The sequence below is a fragment of the Vitis vinifera genome, chromosome 8 (assembly GCF_030704535.1).
Source record: "Vitis vinifera cultivar Pinot Noir 40024 chromosome 8, ASM3070453v1".
NCBI classification, from domain to species: Eukaryota; Viridiplantae; Streptophyta; class Magnoliopsida; order Vitales; family Vitaceae; genus Vitis; species Vitis vinifera.
This window is the reverse complement of record NC_081812.1, coordinates 715,392-732,271: the sequence shown is the minus strand read 5'-3', so window position 1 is coordinate 732,271 and position 16,880 is coordinate 715,392. Positions and strand designations below refer to the sequence as shown.

The window sequence follows — 16,880 nt, the reverse complement described above, 5'->3', positions numbered from 1 at the left end:
AAAAAAATAGGAAACAATAGAAAACCTAAAATATTAAAAAAATATTTTAAAATTGGTTGATTTGGTTGGTTTTGTCGATTGGATTGATTCTTTCCACTACTCTAATCCAAATAATTTTGTTTGGTTTGTTGTGAAGAGTATGAATGAAGATAAAATATAATAAAAGTTATTTGAAAACTTAAATTTAATTTAAATTTTTTTTCTTTATACAAGAAAGGAAATGAGACAAATAGATATGGATAAAAATTTATTAAATTTAAACTTATTTGTTTTTTTTTTCCATTGTAAAAAAGAAAAAAAAAATCAAAGGAAAATAAAAATAGGTCTAAACTCAATAAATTTTGTTTACATGCTTATCCAAATTTATGTCTCAATCTAATGGTCTATTTGACAATGTTTTCAAAAATAATGATTAAAAATAATATATTTAAAAATTTTTTTAATTACTTTTATAAATAAAATTTTGTTTAAAAACTTAAATATGAAAAATAGTTTTTTTGGCTTTATTCTCATAGAGCATGAACACTACAAAAACGCCTCAAATTTTTTTTTAAGTAACTTAATGTCATACAAATTCTCAAAAATTTGTTTTCAATAAAAAATTTTGCAGGCCTAAAAGTTTAAAAATTATTAAATAATTTCTATTGTACTTAATTTCTATTTATAGTTTCTTAAATTATATAAGAAATTTGAATTTCTTTTTATTTATTTTTCTTTTCTGGCTACTTTTGTATGATCCAAAAAAATTCTCCTTACACTAATAGAAGTAAAGATTATAAAGGAGACAAGTATTTCTATCGGACAAAACTATCTTGTCTTTCTTTTTTTTTTTTTAAATTTATTTTTTGGCTTTTCATTCAACTATTTATAGAGTTCATAGTCAAATTATTACATAAAAATGAATTTAGTTTCTAAACAACTTTAGACATGATAAGTGTCATCCTTATAAAATTGCATCATCGTAAATGGTCTTTAGGCACGATATGTGTCATCCTTACCAGAAAACATCACACTTAACTTTTCTATATATTTATAACATGGATCTTGTTTGCACACCCGTTAGGCTAGTTTTTGTTTTTTGTCATAATCATGAATAATGGTTATCACGCTTTTTATGATGCAAACAATCTAATAGTCATTGTGGTAACCATCATAACTAGGGTGTTGGCTGGTTATGTTACGTTGTGCTTGCCAACTATGGTACATTGTATTTGCCAGCAATGCTATGTCATGTTTACCAACTATACCATGTTGTGTTTGCCAACTATGCCACCCCGTGCATTGCTAGGATTCTAAGAAACTTGATGCTTCATCCGTGTTTTCATCAAGTGGAAACTACACATTATATATGAATAAGGACCGTAATTGAAAAAGGGTATATAATGAAATGATGCATGTTCTCCTTAGAGAAACTTAATGAAATGGGAAAATTTGCTCACATTACATAAAAGAGAATTTGATCATAATCATCTATGATTTTGGTTATGAAGGGTATATTTATCTATTTCTAATATATATATATTTTTAAATTTTTTTGTTAGGAGGAGTTTTTGCTCCTACTTTTTAAGAAAGATGAGCAAAAAGTCATCTTCATGAGAGTGTAGAACAATGCAAGGGCTTATGTTGATAGTTGGAGTGCAAAGGAGTCCACTCTTAATCTCACATAGTAAAAACTAAAAACAATATATCATTCCTCTAAAGGGGTAGTTGTGTTGCAACCACCATAAACAGGATGAACCCTTCATCTTTGAAACTCTATTCGCTAATTATGCCATGCTCTGTTTGTCAACTACATCTCACAACACTTGAGTTTTGAACTTCCCCTTTTCATGTGACAAGGAAAAAAAAATTCTTATATGAAGAAGAATCTTGCAAGAACTCGAGAGAGGGGGTGGGTGACCCCTATGCTCTATAACTCTGGTCATGAAAGGATATTTATCCACTTCTAATATTTTTTTTCTTTTCTTTAATTATTATTTGGACATTTTGCTCCTAGAGTAATCATTCAACAACATGATATGTCCTATAAATAACTAAAAATAAAATAAAATCAGAAACCCTCTCTATATTTTCATAATTCCAAAAATAGAAATATTTAAAAACTAAAATCGATTAGAAAAAATGAGGGGGATGGTGCTTCTCTTTTGTATCGGAGGGTAGACCCAAAAAATAATTATATCATTGTAAATGATAATATATTGGGTGTTTATGGGTGTGGTTGGTGGGTATCGTTTGTCAGATAGTGGAAAAAGCAATACGCCAAAAAGTAAAAGGGAGGCTGTGAGAGCTCTGCAGACGACACTCTCATTCCCAACCATCCCATTTCTCTATTTATGACTCTTTCTCTCTTTTTCTTCTCCTGTCATTGATTTTTGGACTGGAATCCCCTAAACGACGCGTTTTGGTCACCCAGGAATTCCCCCAAACGACGCGTTTTGATCGGCCCCAGGGTTCAATTGCTGTCCCTCAGTCCATCCCGGATGAATTGATCGATTGATTTGGGGCCGGGAAGGAAGTGGGGCGCAGCTGCTTTCTTCTTCTTCTTCTTCTTTTTCTTCTGTTTCTTGGAGTTGTTGATTTGGTAAAAGGTTCTCGGAACGACGCGTTTTGGACAGGGTCGTCGTGAGCGTGGGGTTCTGAAATAGTGGATCGGTTTGGGGTTTTGGTGGGATGAGTAATTTGAAGAACAGCGACAAGGGGTTTTGTTTTGGTTCTAATGCGACTCTCTGTATTGACTTTTCCGCAATCGGTTCGTGGGTTTGATGATTTTAGGGGTGTTTAGGGTTTTTCTAGGATGAATAATCGGTCCTGATTTGGAGGGCTTGGACGGAGATTCGTGAGATTTTGGATGACCCATTTGTGTTTTCTCAAATGGGTTTCTATTGTTCTTAGGGATTAAGGAATTTGAGATTAGGGTTTTGTTGGTTGATTCTCGGTGGGGTAGGGTTAAGGCATTAGTGCAAATGGAAGCTCCCGGTGGAAATTACAGGGGGTCTTCGGAGATAGGGAATGGTAATTCGAGAAGATACGGTATGCAGCTATCGGCTTCGAATATCATACAGGCGCCATTGTCGGCGTTGTTGGAGTATTCAGGTCTGCTGCGTGGCCGCTCAAGCCATCAAGAAACGGAGAGTTTGATCTATGGAAGTGGTTTTCGGGATCGGGTAGAGGAGTCAGCGCCAGTGAGCAATGGTGGGGAGGTATCAATTAGGATAATTGGTGCAGGCGAGCAAGAAAATGAGAGGGTGGGGGCTGGATTGGCATCGTTGGCGGTTGGTCCAGTGCGGGATAATGAGGCTTCTGTACAGCAGATTGCGGGGCAGGGGTCGGGGACGGTGACATTGGAGGGTCATGGTCAGGGTCAGGGGGAGTCTAGGGCGGGAGAGGGCATCTCTCAATCGGGAAATGGGAATGGGGATGGGGAAGCTGCTGATGGGGCTGGGGCCAATGGGAGGGATTCGTCTTATCAGAGATACGATATTCAGCAGGCTGCCAGGTGGATTGAGCAGGTGCTTCCTTTCACTTTGCTGCTGTTGGTGGTTTTCATCCGGCAACATTTGCAAGGTATTATTCCTTATTTATTTCAATGTAGCAGTAGTTTTTAGCATCTATAAATTTGTGCTATGCGAAAGCAACAACTAGTTATGGTTCTTTGATTTTGACAATTGTTCGTTTTGCGTGGATTTCTTGGGATTGAGTATATGATTTTTTTTCATATGCATTAGTTAGAAGTATGCACCCCTCCAACCTCCTTTTAGAAAATGCTAAAACTTATGTGGAATTATTTGGGAATCTAATTAATATTGAAATGTAATTCAGTGTGTTTCCATGCATACTTTTGAGATAGAGTTATCGTCATTCTGATTATTTCCAGCTATTTGCTTTTGGTTTTAAAGCTCATTAAAGGCTCATGTTAAAGGGATGATGTATATGCGTCTTACTGTAGGCAGTTGTAGTAAATATTAGTTTGCAAAGGCAATTAAGCTGGCTTGAAGGAAGCTTTTTCAGAGCAAAGATTGATGAAAATTATTAAATTCTTAAGAGTGTGATTTCAATGTGAATGAACCTTATGGAGCTAATGGTGTTGCATAGCTGCTGTTTTGTGGATGTGTCTGAGGATCTTCTATATCGAGTATTTGTTTTATCTCATTGCGTTTTCATTATTTTCATTTATTCTCTTCTTTTAAGTTTCTAGGGGAAATCAAATGCCCTCTAAGGTAATTTTTTCCCCTTCTTTCTCAGTTGGCATGTCACTGTCAGTGAGTTGATTAATCAGCCAGAATAATCTTTTACTGCTATTAGTATGTACAACTTCATAATAAAATTATGGTTGCAAAGAATGGGTGATGAAACTGTTGAGTTGATTTTTTTTTTTGTTATTTTTTCTTATGTCAAGAGTTATTTTATTCATTGGTTTTCGGGGGTATTATTGTAGTCGTGGTTAATACCACAAATATATGAGATGTATAGGGAAGTCTATTTAGACAAAACTAAATCATTTCCATACTATTTTTTTTTCCTTCTCCTTCCTGATCTCACAAGTTCTACTTCTAACTAGGTATCAAGGGATTGATTGATCATAGAGATAATTTTAGATTGGCAAGATCAAACCAATATATAAATAAATAAAATACAATAAACTCTCACAAAACCTTTTTCTTCCTTTACTTTTCGGGAAATTTCTGTTAGTTCTTAGTTCTTACCAAGTTTTACTGGTTTAATGAAGCTTGTATATGGCTCCTTAGACCATGTCTTGGTCCATTTGACGCTGAATCATTGAGTTGGCTTTTCATCCTAATGATTAATATGTTGTGCGCCATTGAATTTTTGTTCTCCTCTCTTATATGCATGTGTGCGTGCATGCGTGTGTATGAGGATTCTATTACTTCTTACAGAATGTTGGAAAAAACAGAAATGATAAAACAAATAATATTACACATGTTGAAGTGATAATACATAAAAAAACAATATATATGGGGTAAAATTTGTAAAGTTGGGTGCCCTTGAGGCTTGGTTCAAGTGGTGAAGGGACGGGGAGGGTTTGTGGGAGGTTCCAGGTTCAAGTCTTATGGGGACAAAAATTTACCTATAAAAAAAAAGGAAAATTGGGTAATAATGTGATGGGGATTTGATTAAAGGAGGGAGTATTTTTTTTATTTTTTTATTTGTTTTTTGCAATGTTTTAAACTTGGATCGGACTGGTAGGTTGGACTGGTTCAACCGCCGATTGGACCACTTTTTGGTTTGAGTCATTAATTGGCTTGGTTTTGTATTGAACCAGTATTGAATTGACCAACTTGACGATTAAACCCAGGATGTGCTAGATGACTTTTAGGAAATCAATTGAGCTAAAATTTAGTTCAAAAGGAGGGGTTTTAGTGAGGCCCAAACCATTGGCTACCTTCTTAGTGGTCGAGTGCCTTGTATGATAAGAGGAATGTCTTGAGATTTAGACCTCCACATTGTCCTTGGTTTTCAATGTGAGATGAGATAGTTAGAGAAATGCCAAAAATATCCTATTGCAATGGTTAGGCTCCAGCTTGGGTCTCCAAGGTGAACAAGTAAAGTGATAACCATTAGGCCACTAAAGTGATAACCATTAGGCCACTTACACTTTCTGTTAAAAATTGTTGCAAAATCATATATAAAGTTATCTATTTTTTTTTTCAAACTTTCGATTACTTTAGTGATACCTTTAAATAAACATAAATATTTAACTCATCATTTATTTTCATTGTAATAAATATGTAAACAATGTAAGTTAAATAATATAATAATTTTTAAAATTATAAAATAATAGGATATATAATTTTTTACAAGTAAAATTAAATAATAAAATTTCTCTTCAATGTTAAATATATATTTATTCTTAAATATTACACAAGTTTAATTTGATAAAATTAAAAATATTAATACATTTATATTTATCCTTATCATGATTTAGTTTGATAATATAAAAAATAAACAATGAAATATTATTAAGATTTTTAATTATTTATTTATATTTTAAATTTCTTATAATTATTTTTTAAATTTAATAAGATATAAATTATATATTTATGAAGTTATACTGATGTCATAATTCAATGACCATTGAACAAGAAAAGTTAATTCATTAGTCATATGAACCATGATATTAGTATGATTTTATAAATATATAATTTATATCTTATTAAATTTAAAAAATAATTATAAGAAATTTAAAATATAAATAAAAAGTTAAAAATCTTAATAATATTTTATTATTTATTTTTTATAATATCAAACTAAATCATGGTAAGGATAAATATTAATGTATTATTATTTTTAATTTTATTAAATAAAACATATATAATATTTGAGTGTGAAGATATATGCAAGATGGAAGGAAAATTCTATTGTTTAATTTTATTTACATGCCAAAAGATATATATATATATATATATATCCAAAACAAAGAAGAGGAATTAGAAAATACAAAAGATATCCAACAGGAAATTTAAAGAGAAGGAACCAAAAAACTTGTTAGTTCATGATAAGCTTAAAACCGGCCATGATAGGCGGTACAAGAATAAAAAACATAAAATTAAAAACAAAGCTTAATTAAAACCATCCATGTAGGAGGTACAAGAACATAAAATGAAATGAAAACAAAACTTAATTAAAAACCATCCATATAGGAGGTAGTTAAAACATATTTATTTTATACATAAGGAGAAATATCTTACAATGGACGAGGGTAGGAAAGCTTGAAGAAAGCTTGAAGGCTTGAGAGCTTACATGATGAGAGAGAAAGAAGAGAGAAGGAGGAACATATGGAATGGAAAAATTACATTCTACTCACAAATGAGGACCGAGCCCCCTTAAATAGGCAAAATGGAATCTTAAATAGTAAAAATGAACAGTAGACCCGTGCTTGAATAGTAAAAGTGAACAGTAAAAGGGAACTGTAGCACTTTTGATTTTTGACCCGGAATCTTGCTTTCGGCTGAAATGACGTCTGAGAGGCTAAAAACCTTGAACTGTAAATTCGAATGCTGGAAAACACTGCAGTAGAGGATAATCTGGCAGGTGGAGAATCATTATTTGTATTTTCTTATTGGTGGGAGAATACCTTCACAGTCATCACCATTGTCAGGAAGGTAACTTGTTGAATCATCAGATTCTGCATATGAGTTGTCTTATGAAAAGCTTGAGCTTCCTTCATCCAGGATTTTTTGGAATTCTTGAGGGGTTTTTGCTGCAGCTAGCATGGCTTGGAGCTGTTGCTTCTTAAGCAAAAATTGTGACATTTCATCATTAGTTGAGGCTTGTGTGGGGTGCTTGAGAAAGTACTGCTTAACTGCATTAAGAGATGCATCATTTTTTAATGCGTCCCACCATTTTGTCTTAAAAGTCCTTCTGAGGGTTGGAAAGACTGCTGATTCATCTGCTATGATTAAATAATCCCACTGGACAATCCAAGCTAGACCAAAATTGCTGAAGAAGAATAATAAAGGTGGAAAGGCTGAAAGTTCTTTTGGGATAATAAAAGAGCTGCTAAATAGTTCAAACCCCTCCAAAACAGGCTTAGGGAGAATCTTAATAGAGGGATCAAAGTATGTCCACCAATTGTGAAACCAAAATGGGAAAGAGGAAAGCTGATTTTTAGAGGGGAAGTAGAACATCCATGAATGATGGAAGTCCCTGTTCTGGATTAAAAAAGTATTAAACCAGGCTTTCTGATAATCCTAATAGTTAAAAAACCTTGGCTTTGATGGTTCAGAAAATTCTCTTGAAAAATTAGGATTTCCACCCCACTGCTTGATAGTGAGAATCTTATAGATATGGCAGGTGGAAAATGCCAAATCTAAATTGCTGAATTTATTTGCATTATGCTTGATCTTAACAGATCCAGTCTCAATGAGAACTGCTTCATAAAATTCCCTTGTTTTTGAAAGATCACTAGAGGGATAATGAAAATTTTCATGAAAAGCTTTTGCTGCAATCTCTCTAAGATTTTCAGAAAAAAATTCTCTTTCAATAGCCAAAAGAGGTTGATTTAAATCCTTTTGCCAATATCTAGATTTTATTGAAAGAGGTGTGGGGTTGGCTGCCACCACAATTTGTTTGCTTGTAGAAGAAATTGTTGCTAATTCCTTTTGAGAGGGATTAGCCATAGTAACCTGCTTAAAGGTCTGAGACCCTGAGATAGCTGGATGTTGGGTTGCCTTGACTGGTTTAGAATGATCCGAATGATCATAGTACAAAGTCAACATCTTGTTAGGCATATAAATAGATTCATGCATAGGTTTAGAAGAATGAAGCTTTGCCAAAAAGAAAATACAAATAATGATTCTCCACCTACCAGATTATCCTCTACTGCAGTGTTTTCCAGCATTCGAATTTACAGTTCAAGGTTTTTAGCCTCTTAGACGTCATTTCAGCCGAAAGCAAGATTCCGGGTCAAAAGTCAAAAGTGCTATAGTTCCCTTTTACTGTTCACTTTTACTATTCAAGCACGGGTCTACTGTTCATTTTTACTATTTAAGATTCCATTTTGCCTATTTAAGGGGGCTCGGTCCTCATTTGTGATTAGAATGTAATTTTTCCATTCCATATGTTCCTCCTTCTCTCTTCTTTCTCTCTCATCATGTAAGCTCTCAAGCCTTCAAGCTTTCTTCAAGCTTTCCTACCCTCGTCCATTGTAAGATATTTCTCCTTATGTATAAAATAAATATGTTTTAATTACCTCCTATATGGATGGTTTTTAATTAAGTTTTGTTTTCATTTCATTTTATGTTCTTGTACCTCCTACATGGATGGTTTTAATTAAACTTTGTTTTTAATTTTATGTTTTTTATTCTTGTACCGCCTATCATGGTCGGTTTTAAGCTTATCATGAACTATCAAGTTTTTTGGTTCCTTCTCTTTAAATTTCTTGTTGGATATCTTTTGTATTTTCTAATTCCTCTTCTTTGTTTTGAATTTTAAGATAATTCATGTCTCCATTGCATATGACCTTGTCCTGGGTGTTGTTGGTATCAGAGCCATGGGAAGGGAAGTCGGGTTTGTTTTGGTAAGTTTTGACCTACCCTAGGAGAAGTAGCAGTGTGCCTAGGAGCGCGAGCCCTGCCGGGTTGAGCCGTTGTTAGCCGTGGATAGGCGTTTGTTAGGCTGTAAAGTGGTTGGGGTGATGTCTCATCAGGTCTGTTAATTTGCTATTAGGCTCTAGTTCAAAACCCTAAAATGAATTCTATTTTCAGAACCATGTCTAGGAGATCCAGTGATTCTCAAGATACTGTTGTAAACAGTGAAGAGATCAATTATCCTAAGATCCAAAATGATCTAGATGATTGGAAGCTACCTAAGGTATCTACCCAAGAAATTTACAAGAAAGGAACCTTTAAGTTTTTCACAGACTACACCATTAGAACCTCTGAAATGTCAGTAAGCTTAGAACAAGATAATCAAATTATAAGACTCTTAGATGGTAATTCCATTGATAAGCATAAGAAAGATGGGTATAATTTCATACACTTGGGTATGATCCAAGTAGCAGTTTAGCCTTTGAGAAGATTAGGTTTAAACACCTCTATTGTCATGTGTTTATAAGAGATAATAGGCATCTCGATTATTGAGATTCTATTATTGGAGCAGTCCAAGCTGGATTAAATGATGACCCAGTTTATTTCCAGTGTTTCCATAACTTCACTGTTAGATTAAGAGACGCAGACATCTTAGATACTGTTGTCCTGCACGTTAAGACTCATGGTTTTAAGTTTAAGGAAGGAAACAGTCCTGTTTCCATCATTACCAGGTTTGCCTATAAGAGTATGACTACAAGCGTTGGATCTGGGGCTTTATGCACCAGTCCTAAGGGAGAAACTACTCTCTTTCATTCAGACGACATAAATAAGTCCAACATCATCATCCCCATGAAAATAAGATGGGATGAAGTTGAATTCCCAGAAAGCTGGCATTTCTCTAATGCCGTTCCAACCATAGAGCAGAGATCTGAAAGGATTGAACAAATTGTTCAATATCCTGATGGGGGTGGAGATCTTATTTTCTCCAATTCTTTTCGCCATTCTAGTAACCCTAGAGTTTCAGGTTATGAACCAGCTAAATCTTCAAGCTCATCTATCCCAGTAAAGATCACTAGGGAAGATGAAGGTACCAGTTCAAATCCTAAGAACATCAAGCTAACAGGTGTTAGAAGTCACACCAATTTGGCCAGACCCTTTTACATTGAGGAAAAAGATTCTACTCATGAATCTCAACAGGATGAGTCTCCTCAAATGTCTCCTACATATTCTCAGATGATCAACACCATAAGTTATGGTGATGATAACTTTAAGATCAACAAGGAACTCTTAAGGAAGGACTTCTATTCTGAAGTCAATAAGGAAAAGAAAGATTGGTTTTTTTAGAACTATTCCTAAAGTTTTTAGAACCATTCTCCAAGAGGAATTTTATTCCTACTTAAGACAAGAAAAGAAAAATATTAAGTTCTGGATTTGGTTTGAACTCTTCAAACAAGAGGAATATCCAGATTATCCCTTTAAGAGTATAAAGGTTACCAACACTAATAAAGAGAATAAGATATATGAATTCTCTAAGGAATTCCAGAAAAAACCCCAAGTCAACCAAACCTTTATGAATAGAATTAACCAGATGGTTAAGGATAATATTACTGTCTCAATCTAGCCTCATAAGCAAATTAATATGGTTAAAGGTGATATTAGTTCAAAAGAAGAAGCTGATGAACTAATTAAAATGTTTAAAGAACCTCATAATCAAACTGTTTTAAGCAATATTAACAACTTAGAAACTTTTAAGACTAGGAATTATTATCCTAGACCTACCTTTCCTGACATGCAGTTTGAGGAAAGAAACCAATATACTCAAGCTTCGTATACCAGTGGCACTATTTATGAATGGAACATAGATGGTATGATCGAGTATAACATTCTCACTAAGCTCCAAGAAATGACCATGGTAAGTACAGCCTATAAGTTAAACAATAGGTTACCTGACCATGCTGTAGCCCAAACAATTGTTGCTGGGTTTATAGGTCAACTTAAAGGATGGTGGGATAATTATCTCACTTTTGAGGATAGAAATGGTATCCTAAAAGCCTACAGGATTAATGAGAAAAATGAAGTGGTTAAGGACGAAGATGGTCATGATATAGAGGATGCAGTGGCTACTCTTATATATTCAATCTCAAAACACTTCATTGGCGATCCTGCAAAAATTAAGGATAAGACTGCAGATCTTTTAACCAACCTTAAGTGTCCAAAGCTTCATGACTTTAGGTGGTATAAGGAAGTTTTTCTAACCAAAGTCATGTTAAGATCAGACTGTAACCAATCCTTTTGGAAAGAGAAATTCATCTCTGGATTGCCTAGACTTTTCTCTGAAAGAATTAGGATTAAGATAAGGGAACGGTTTAATGGTCAAATCTCTTATGATAAGCTCACCTATGGTGAAATTATAAGCATTGTCACTGCTGAAGGAATTAAACTATGTAATGATTTTAAGCTAAAACAACAAATGAAGAATGAATAAAAAATCTACAAGAATGAATTTGGGTCATTCTGTAGCCAGTTTGGTTTCAGCCAGAAAGAAACTAAGCCCCCCTCTAAGAATTTAAATTCTTAAAATATCATTGATGAAATTATGCATGAGCAAGATTTCATTAAGGTTATAAGGGTTTATAGTCTTCTTGACTTCTGGCTTAACAACTGATTTCTTAAAAACTTCATAAAGATCTTGCTTAGTCTTATCATCTTCAATTTTTCTCAAAATATCTAAGACTAATTCTTGGTCTTGACTTATGACATTTATGGTTTTAGGTCGGGAATTACAATTTCCCTTAATACAAACATCTTGGTCATTAGAAGATTGGCTAGAAACATCGCCACTACTATCTAGTTGATTAATATCATCTTCATTATCTGAATCAGTCCTTGATTCAGATTCTGAGGTTTTTAATAAAACTTCACATAACATGTCTTTTAAGTCTTTTGACACATCAAGATTGTTAATTTTTTGCTTAACTCTACAATCTTTCTTTAAGTGACCAAGCCTGCCACACTTATAGCAAATGATTGGCTTAGCTTCTAAAGGAGCACTATCTTTTTTCTGGGCATCCTTGCTCATTCTCCTTTGGACGTGTCTTGAATGCTTGGTTTCATTCATCCTATAATTACCATGAGTACCTCTTTTACTATGGTAAAATTTATCCTTGCTAGGTTTCCTGTTGGTTTGTTGCTTAGAGGGGGGCTTAGTTTCTTTCAGCCTATATCTTGTTATTTTATAATTTTAAAAATCATTGCATTATTTAACTTATATTATTTTCATCATTTCATGCTTATCATTATAAAATAAATGTGGAGTTAAATATTTATATTTATTTAAGGGTTTTAAATAATGAAAAAAAAAAACCAACATTTTATAATTTTTCGTAGCATTTTTTAACAAAAGCATAAGTGACCTAGTGGTCACCCATTGGCTTGCTCACAACAGAGGCCAAAACTTGGGCCTGCACCACAACAATAGGCATTTTTTGGCAATTATCTAAGTCTAAGCTATTCCATCCCAATTTGAAAACAAATGGAAATGATGAGGTCTTAAAATCTGAAGTCTAATGATTTGGGCTTGTTGTTCATTAGAAGGCATCAAGTGAGACTGAGACTGGCCCAGTGGTTTGGGCCCTCCCCACCCTAATACCCGTTTCAGATGGAATTAAAAATCTGGTCGTTTTCTAGAAAACCTGCTGGTCCACCCGATTTGGCGGTTTGACTGCCGAGTTGGTCGGTTCAATGGAAAAATGAGTCACTTACATGAATCAAACCTAAAAGTGGTCTGGTCAGTGGTTGAACTGGTCCCACTGGCTGGTACGGTCTGAGTTTGAAAATACTGCTATTTACACTCTTGAGTCGTCTATTTTATTAGGGCAGTATGCATTCCCCTCTATTTTTTTTTTGTTTATATTTTGAATCTAATAATTATTGTTTTCTTTGAGTTAGTTGACTTTTGCCTTTTTGTAAGCACTTGCAGGATTCTTTGTTACTATTTGGATATCCGCTGTAATGTTCAAGTCCAATGAAATTCTTCGGAAGCAAACAGCATTGAAGGTGTTTTATTTTATTTCAAAAGACTTGGTTTGTTGAATCAGAATTTTGAATATCTACTGTTGCTTTTCATTATTAAGCATAGAAACTGTTGGTGTCTGCAGGGAGAGAGGAAAATATCTGTTCTGGTTGGGATCTCTCTTGTGTTCACACTTCACGTTGCTGGTGTTTACTGGTGGTATCATAATGGTGATCTTTTATATCCTTTGATCATGCTGCCTCCAAAAGCTATTCCACCTTTCTGGCATGCTATTTTCATCATCATGGTGAATGGTTTGTTCTTTTACCTTATTAATCTGTCTTTTTCATTTCATACAGTTTACACTGTGGTGTGGTAGGAAAATCTATTGTAGCAAATCTCATCTAACTTGCTTTGGATGACATCTTTCTCTAGATAATTGCAAAAATGTGTCAGGGTTTAATGATTCACATGATAGCTTTTCAATTTTCTGGTAGTTTGGGAATATTACTTGTGCACAATTTTTGAGCTTCTTGTTGTCTCATGTTAACTAGTTGTATCCCTTCATTCATTTTCAAACAAATCGAGGAGATATGTACATTCATAAACTTATACATGTGTTTGTATTTATCAAGTTATTGAGCATATTAAGTGTTGCAACTATTTTCCTCTCAAAATTTATTTATTTATTTAAGTGCTGAGAGTGCATGTTGAAGTGCCAAAAGGGGGGTGAAACATGCTATATAGGAAGTATACAGAGAGTCACCCAACCTAATGCAGCTGAGAAAAAAGGAGAAAACAAGATTAATGGAAAAAAGAAACTGCAGAAAACAGTAACTCCACAACCCACTCCCACTTTATCCTCAAAATCACTAAGAGACACCCTTCTGTCTCCAGCATATCTGCAGACCACAAAAAACTGAGCTTCGCGAAACACATCTTTGAGATCAAAATAGGATGCTTCTCCTTGAAAAACAGTCCTATTCATTTCTTTGAAATGGCACCAAAAGAAGAATAAAAAAATAAAAAAAACCAACAAAGTGGATATAATATATATATATTTTTTCCCCACGAAACACTTTCCAAAACCATGGAGCGTTATTGATTGAAGAGTCAGGAGCCAAGAAACTCCAAATGAACAAAATACCAGAGAGCAAAGATATCAGACCACCAAAATGCTTTTGCCTTTTTCTTTTTCTCTTTTAGAAACCTCCATTTTGTTTACATCTTTTAAAAATTACTCGATGGATGTAATTTCCTATGTTAAATAGATAAATGGATGTATGTTAATGTTTCACTGCCTTGGGAAGTCTCTTAGGATTGGTTTTCTTTCAGATACTTTGGTGAGGCAGGCAGCAATGGTTTTCAAGTGTATTCTATTGATGTACTACAAGAACAGCAGAGGCAGAAATTATCGTAAACAGGTAAGGTAATATGAAATTATGTGTTAAAGTAGATTTATTTAGGTTAGTATCATTTGCATTTATATTCTTTTTGTCTGCCATTACACACTGACTCCAGACATTTATTTTCCAGGGTCAACTGCTAACTTTGGTTGAATATACATTACTGTTGTATCGTGCCTTGTTGCCAGCACCTGTCTGGTATCGTTTTTTCTTGAACAAAGAATATGGGAGCCTATTTTCATCACTAATGACAGGGTTGTATTTAACTTTCAAGCTCACCTCTGTTGTTGAGAAGGTATGATGTTCTCTTGATGTAAATATTCTATGGATTGATGCCTCTGTTTCTGCTTTTGCTTTGGGTCTTTTTTTCTTCCTAATTTTTAATCCTCCTCATGAAGATTAACTTCTTGGTTCTGTGGATCTTATGCTTATTTTTTTCCTCCCTCTCTACCTTGATTGGTGATGTTCAGGTCCAGTCTTTCTTTGCTGCATTGAAGGCATTGTCACGGAAAGAGGTTCATTATGGAGCTTATGCTACGTCAGAGCAGGTAGTGTGGGTATTGTAAAAGAAAAAAAAAATAATGGACTTGAGATAAATAGTTGTCATAATATTAAATTCCATGCCTACAAATAACATCCTCCATCTTGGAATGACATACAACATAGTGTTTCACTTGCTTTTATCTGATAATGATAACTAGAAGATATCCTAAGATATCTCAATTAGTTTATGAATGCAAAGGCTAAGGAAAAGAGAATGTGGGGAATGGTTTATTTCTTATATCAAACTTTATAATCATTATAAAATGAAAACTATAAGAAGATTATGCTAGGTATTTGAGTTGAGATACTGTCTGCAGAGAGTTACAAAGTTTGGAATTGGTGCAATGGACTGTTTTTTGTTTAAAAGGAAAATCAAATATGAAATAAAGAATGCTATTAATTTCTGCTAAGCTATTCTGAAAATTCCTGAAATGATGAGGACTTCATATTGGCATTTTTGTCCCTCATGCATTATGCAATTGTGGCATAATCTGTCATCACTAGTGCTGCATGCCTGCTTGCCATATCACAGCCTTACTGTTATTTGCTAGGGCAAGGGATTAGTATATTCTAAGATGTCAATGGTCTAATGTAGGTCAATGCAGCTGGGGATCTGTGCGCTATTTGCCAGGAGAAGATGCATGCTCCAATCTTACTTCGTTGTAAACACATCTTTTGTGAAGACTGTGTATCTGAGTGGTTAGTTTCTTGCCTCTTCCTCCTGCTGTGACTGGGTTGTCCTCCTGTTTGCTGTATGAAATTGGAGTTGGTAGTGATGCAAAAGTCATTTGTTCTTTTTATAAATAGAATTTAATTTTATTGCATGGGGAGGATAGGTGGCTGAAGAACCATTTAGAAGTAAATAACAATCTTAATAAAGCTTGCAATAAAAAAACCTAGTTTCCCATCTCATCACAATCAAAATGTCTTATCATAAAAAAAAAAAAGATCCAATTCTAATCCTTCCGAGTTTATGTTGTTTGGGACATTATATTTCTGTACGGTGGTGTATATTTTCATATGAGTGGTGTGTCCTGTAGGTCTTAAGCTCCTGTAAGGACTGTTAGAAAATGGCCATGGCTTTTGGCATGTGTATTGTCCTTTGTTGTTCCGTGCATTGGAGTCGATATCTGCATTAAGATAGTAAGAAGGGAATGAATACGTGTGTTTCTCGCATGCAATTTTTATGTATGCCACGATTCTGTGTTGGATAATTGATAGTCCACTTGGCTCCAGGTTTGAGAGGGAAAGGACGTGCCCGTTGTGCAGGGCTTTGGTCAAGCCTGCAGATCTAAGATCATATGGCGATGGATCAACTAGTCTCTTTTTCCAGCTATTCTAAGAATCAGTTGCTGCAAAAACCATGCAGTTTTTCCACTTTGAAGAAGAAGCTCTAAATCCTCATTGGAGAGGACGGGAACCTACCTACCTCTCATGGTCTCATCCACAGGTAAAACTTGAACTGTATTTTTGTCACCCTCTCTTGTTCATGGGGCTGCTGCTAGAAATCACACCTGAAGTGCGTGGATAACATACTGGTTTCACCATCTGTTCATAGCTTGTATTGAAAAATGTTGAATGTAATCCCAATGGAATGTATGTAATGGGTCATTTAAGCTACAGACACAGTTGATCTTAAGCTCTAACCATATACACAACTGTTCATTTATCGGAAATGAAAGTTATTTTTTTTCCTCTCAAAGTTATTTTCTCAGTTCTCAGAAAGGTCACTTCAATCCTCTATGCCTTCCCATATGTATATGTTCCACCCTAAAAATCAAACATTTAGGGGGCTGAAATTTCACATTTTCCAAATATAGGATTTGTATGTTGATGAGGGTTTCTCTCTCTCTCTCTCTCAACTTTAGGTTT

General features: G+C 34.4%; 1 protein-coding gene across 2 annotated transcripts; it reads left to right on the top strand.

Annotated features, from left to right (window-relative positions):
- Positions 1–2,223: 2,223 nt before the first annotated feature.
- LOC100250131 (uncharacterized) lies at positions 2,224–16,710 on the top strand. 2 transcript variants are annotated; one of them, XM_002265708.4, is made up of 8 exons: positions 2,224–3,564; positions 13,027–13,103; positions 13,205–13,373; positions 14,395–14,483; positions 14,596–14,760; positions 14,936–15,013; positions 15,604–15,707; positions 16,245–16,710. In XM_002265708.4, the coding sequence occupies exons 1-8, from the start codon at positions 2,964–2,966 to the stop codon at positions 16,348–16,350; spliced, it is 1,389 nt and encodes a 462-aa protein (XP_002265744.1). In that variant the 5' UTR covers positions 2,224–2,963; the 3' UTR covers positions 16,351–16,710. The 2 variants fall into 2 exon arrangements, with proteins under 2 accessions (XP_002265744.1, XP_019077287.1); XM_019221742.2 differs by having other exon boundaries at positions 2,243–3,564; positions 13,205–13,289.
- The last annotated feature ends 170 nt before the right edge of the window (positions 16,711–16,880 follow it).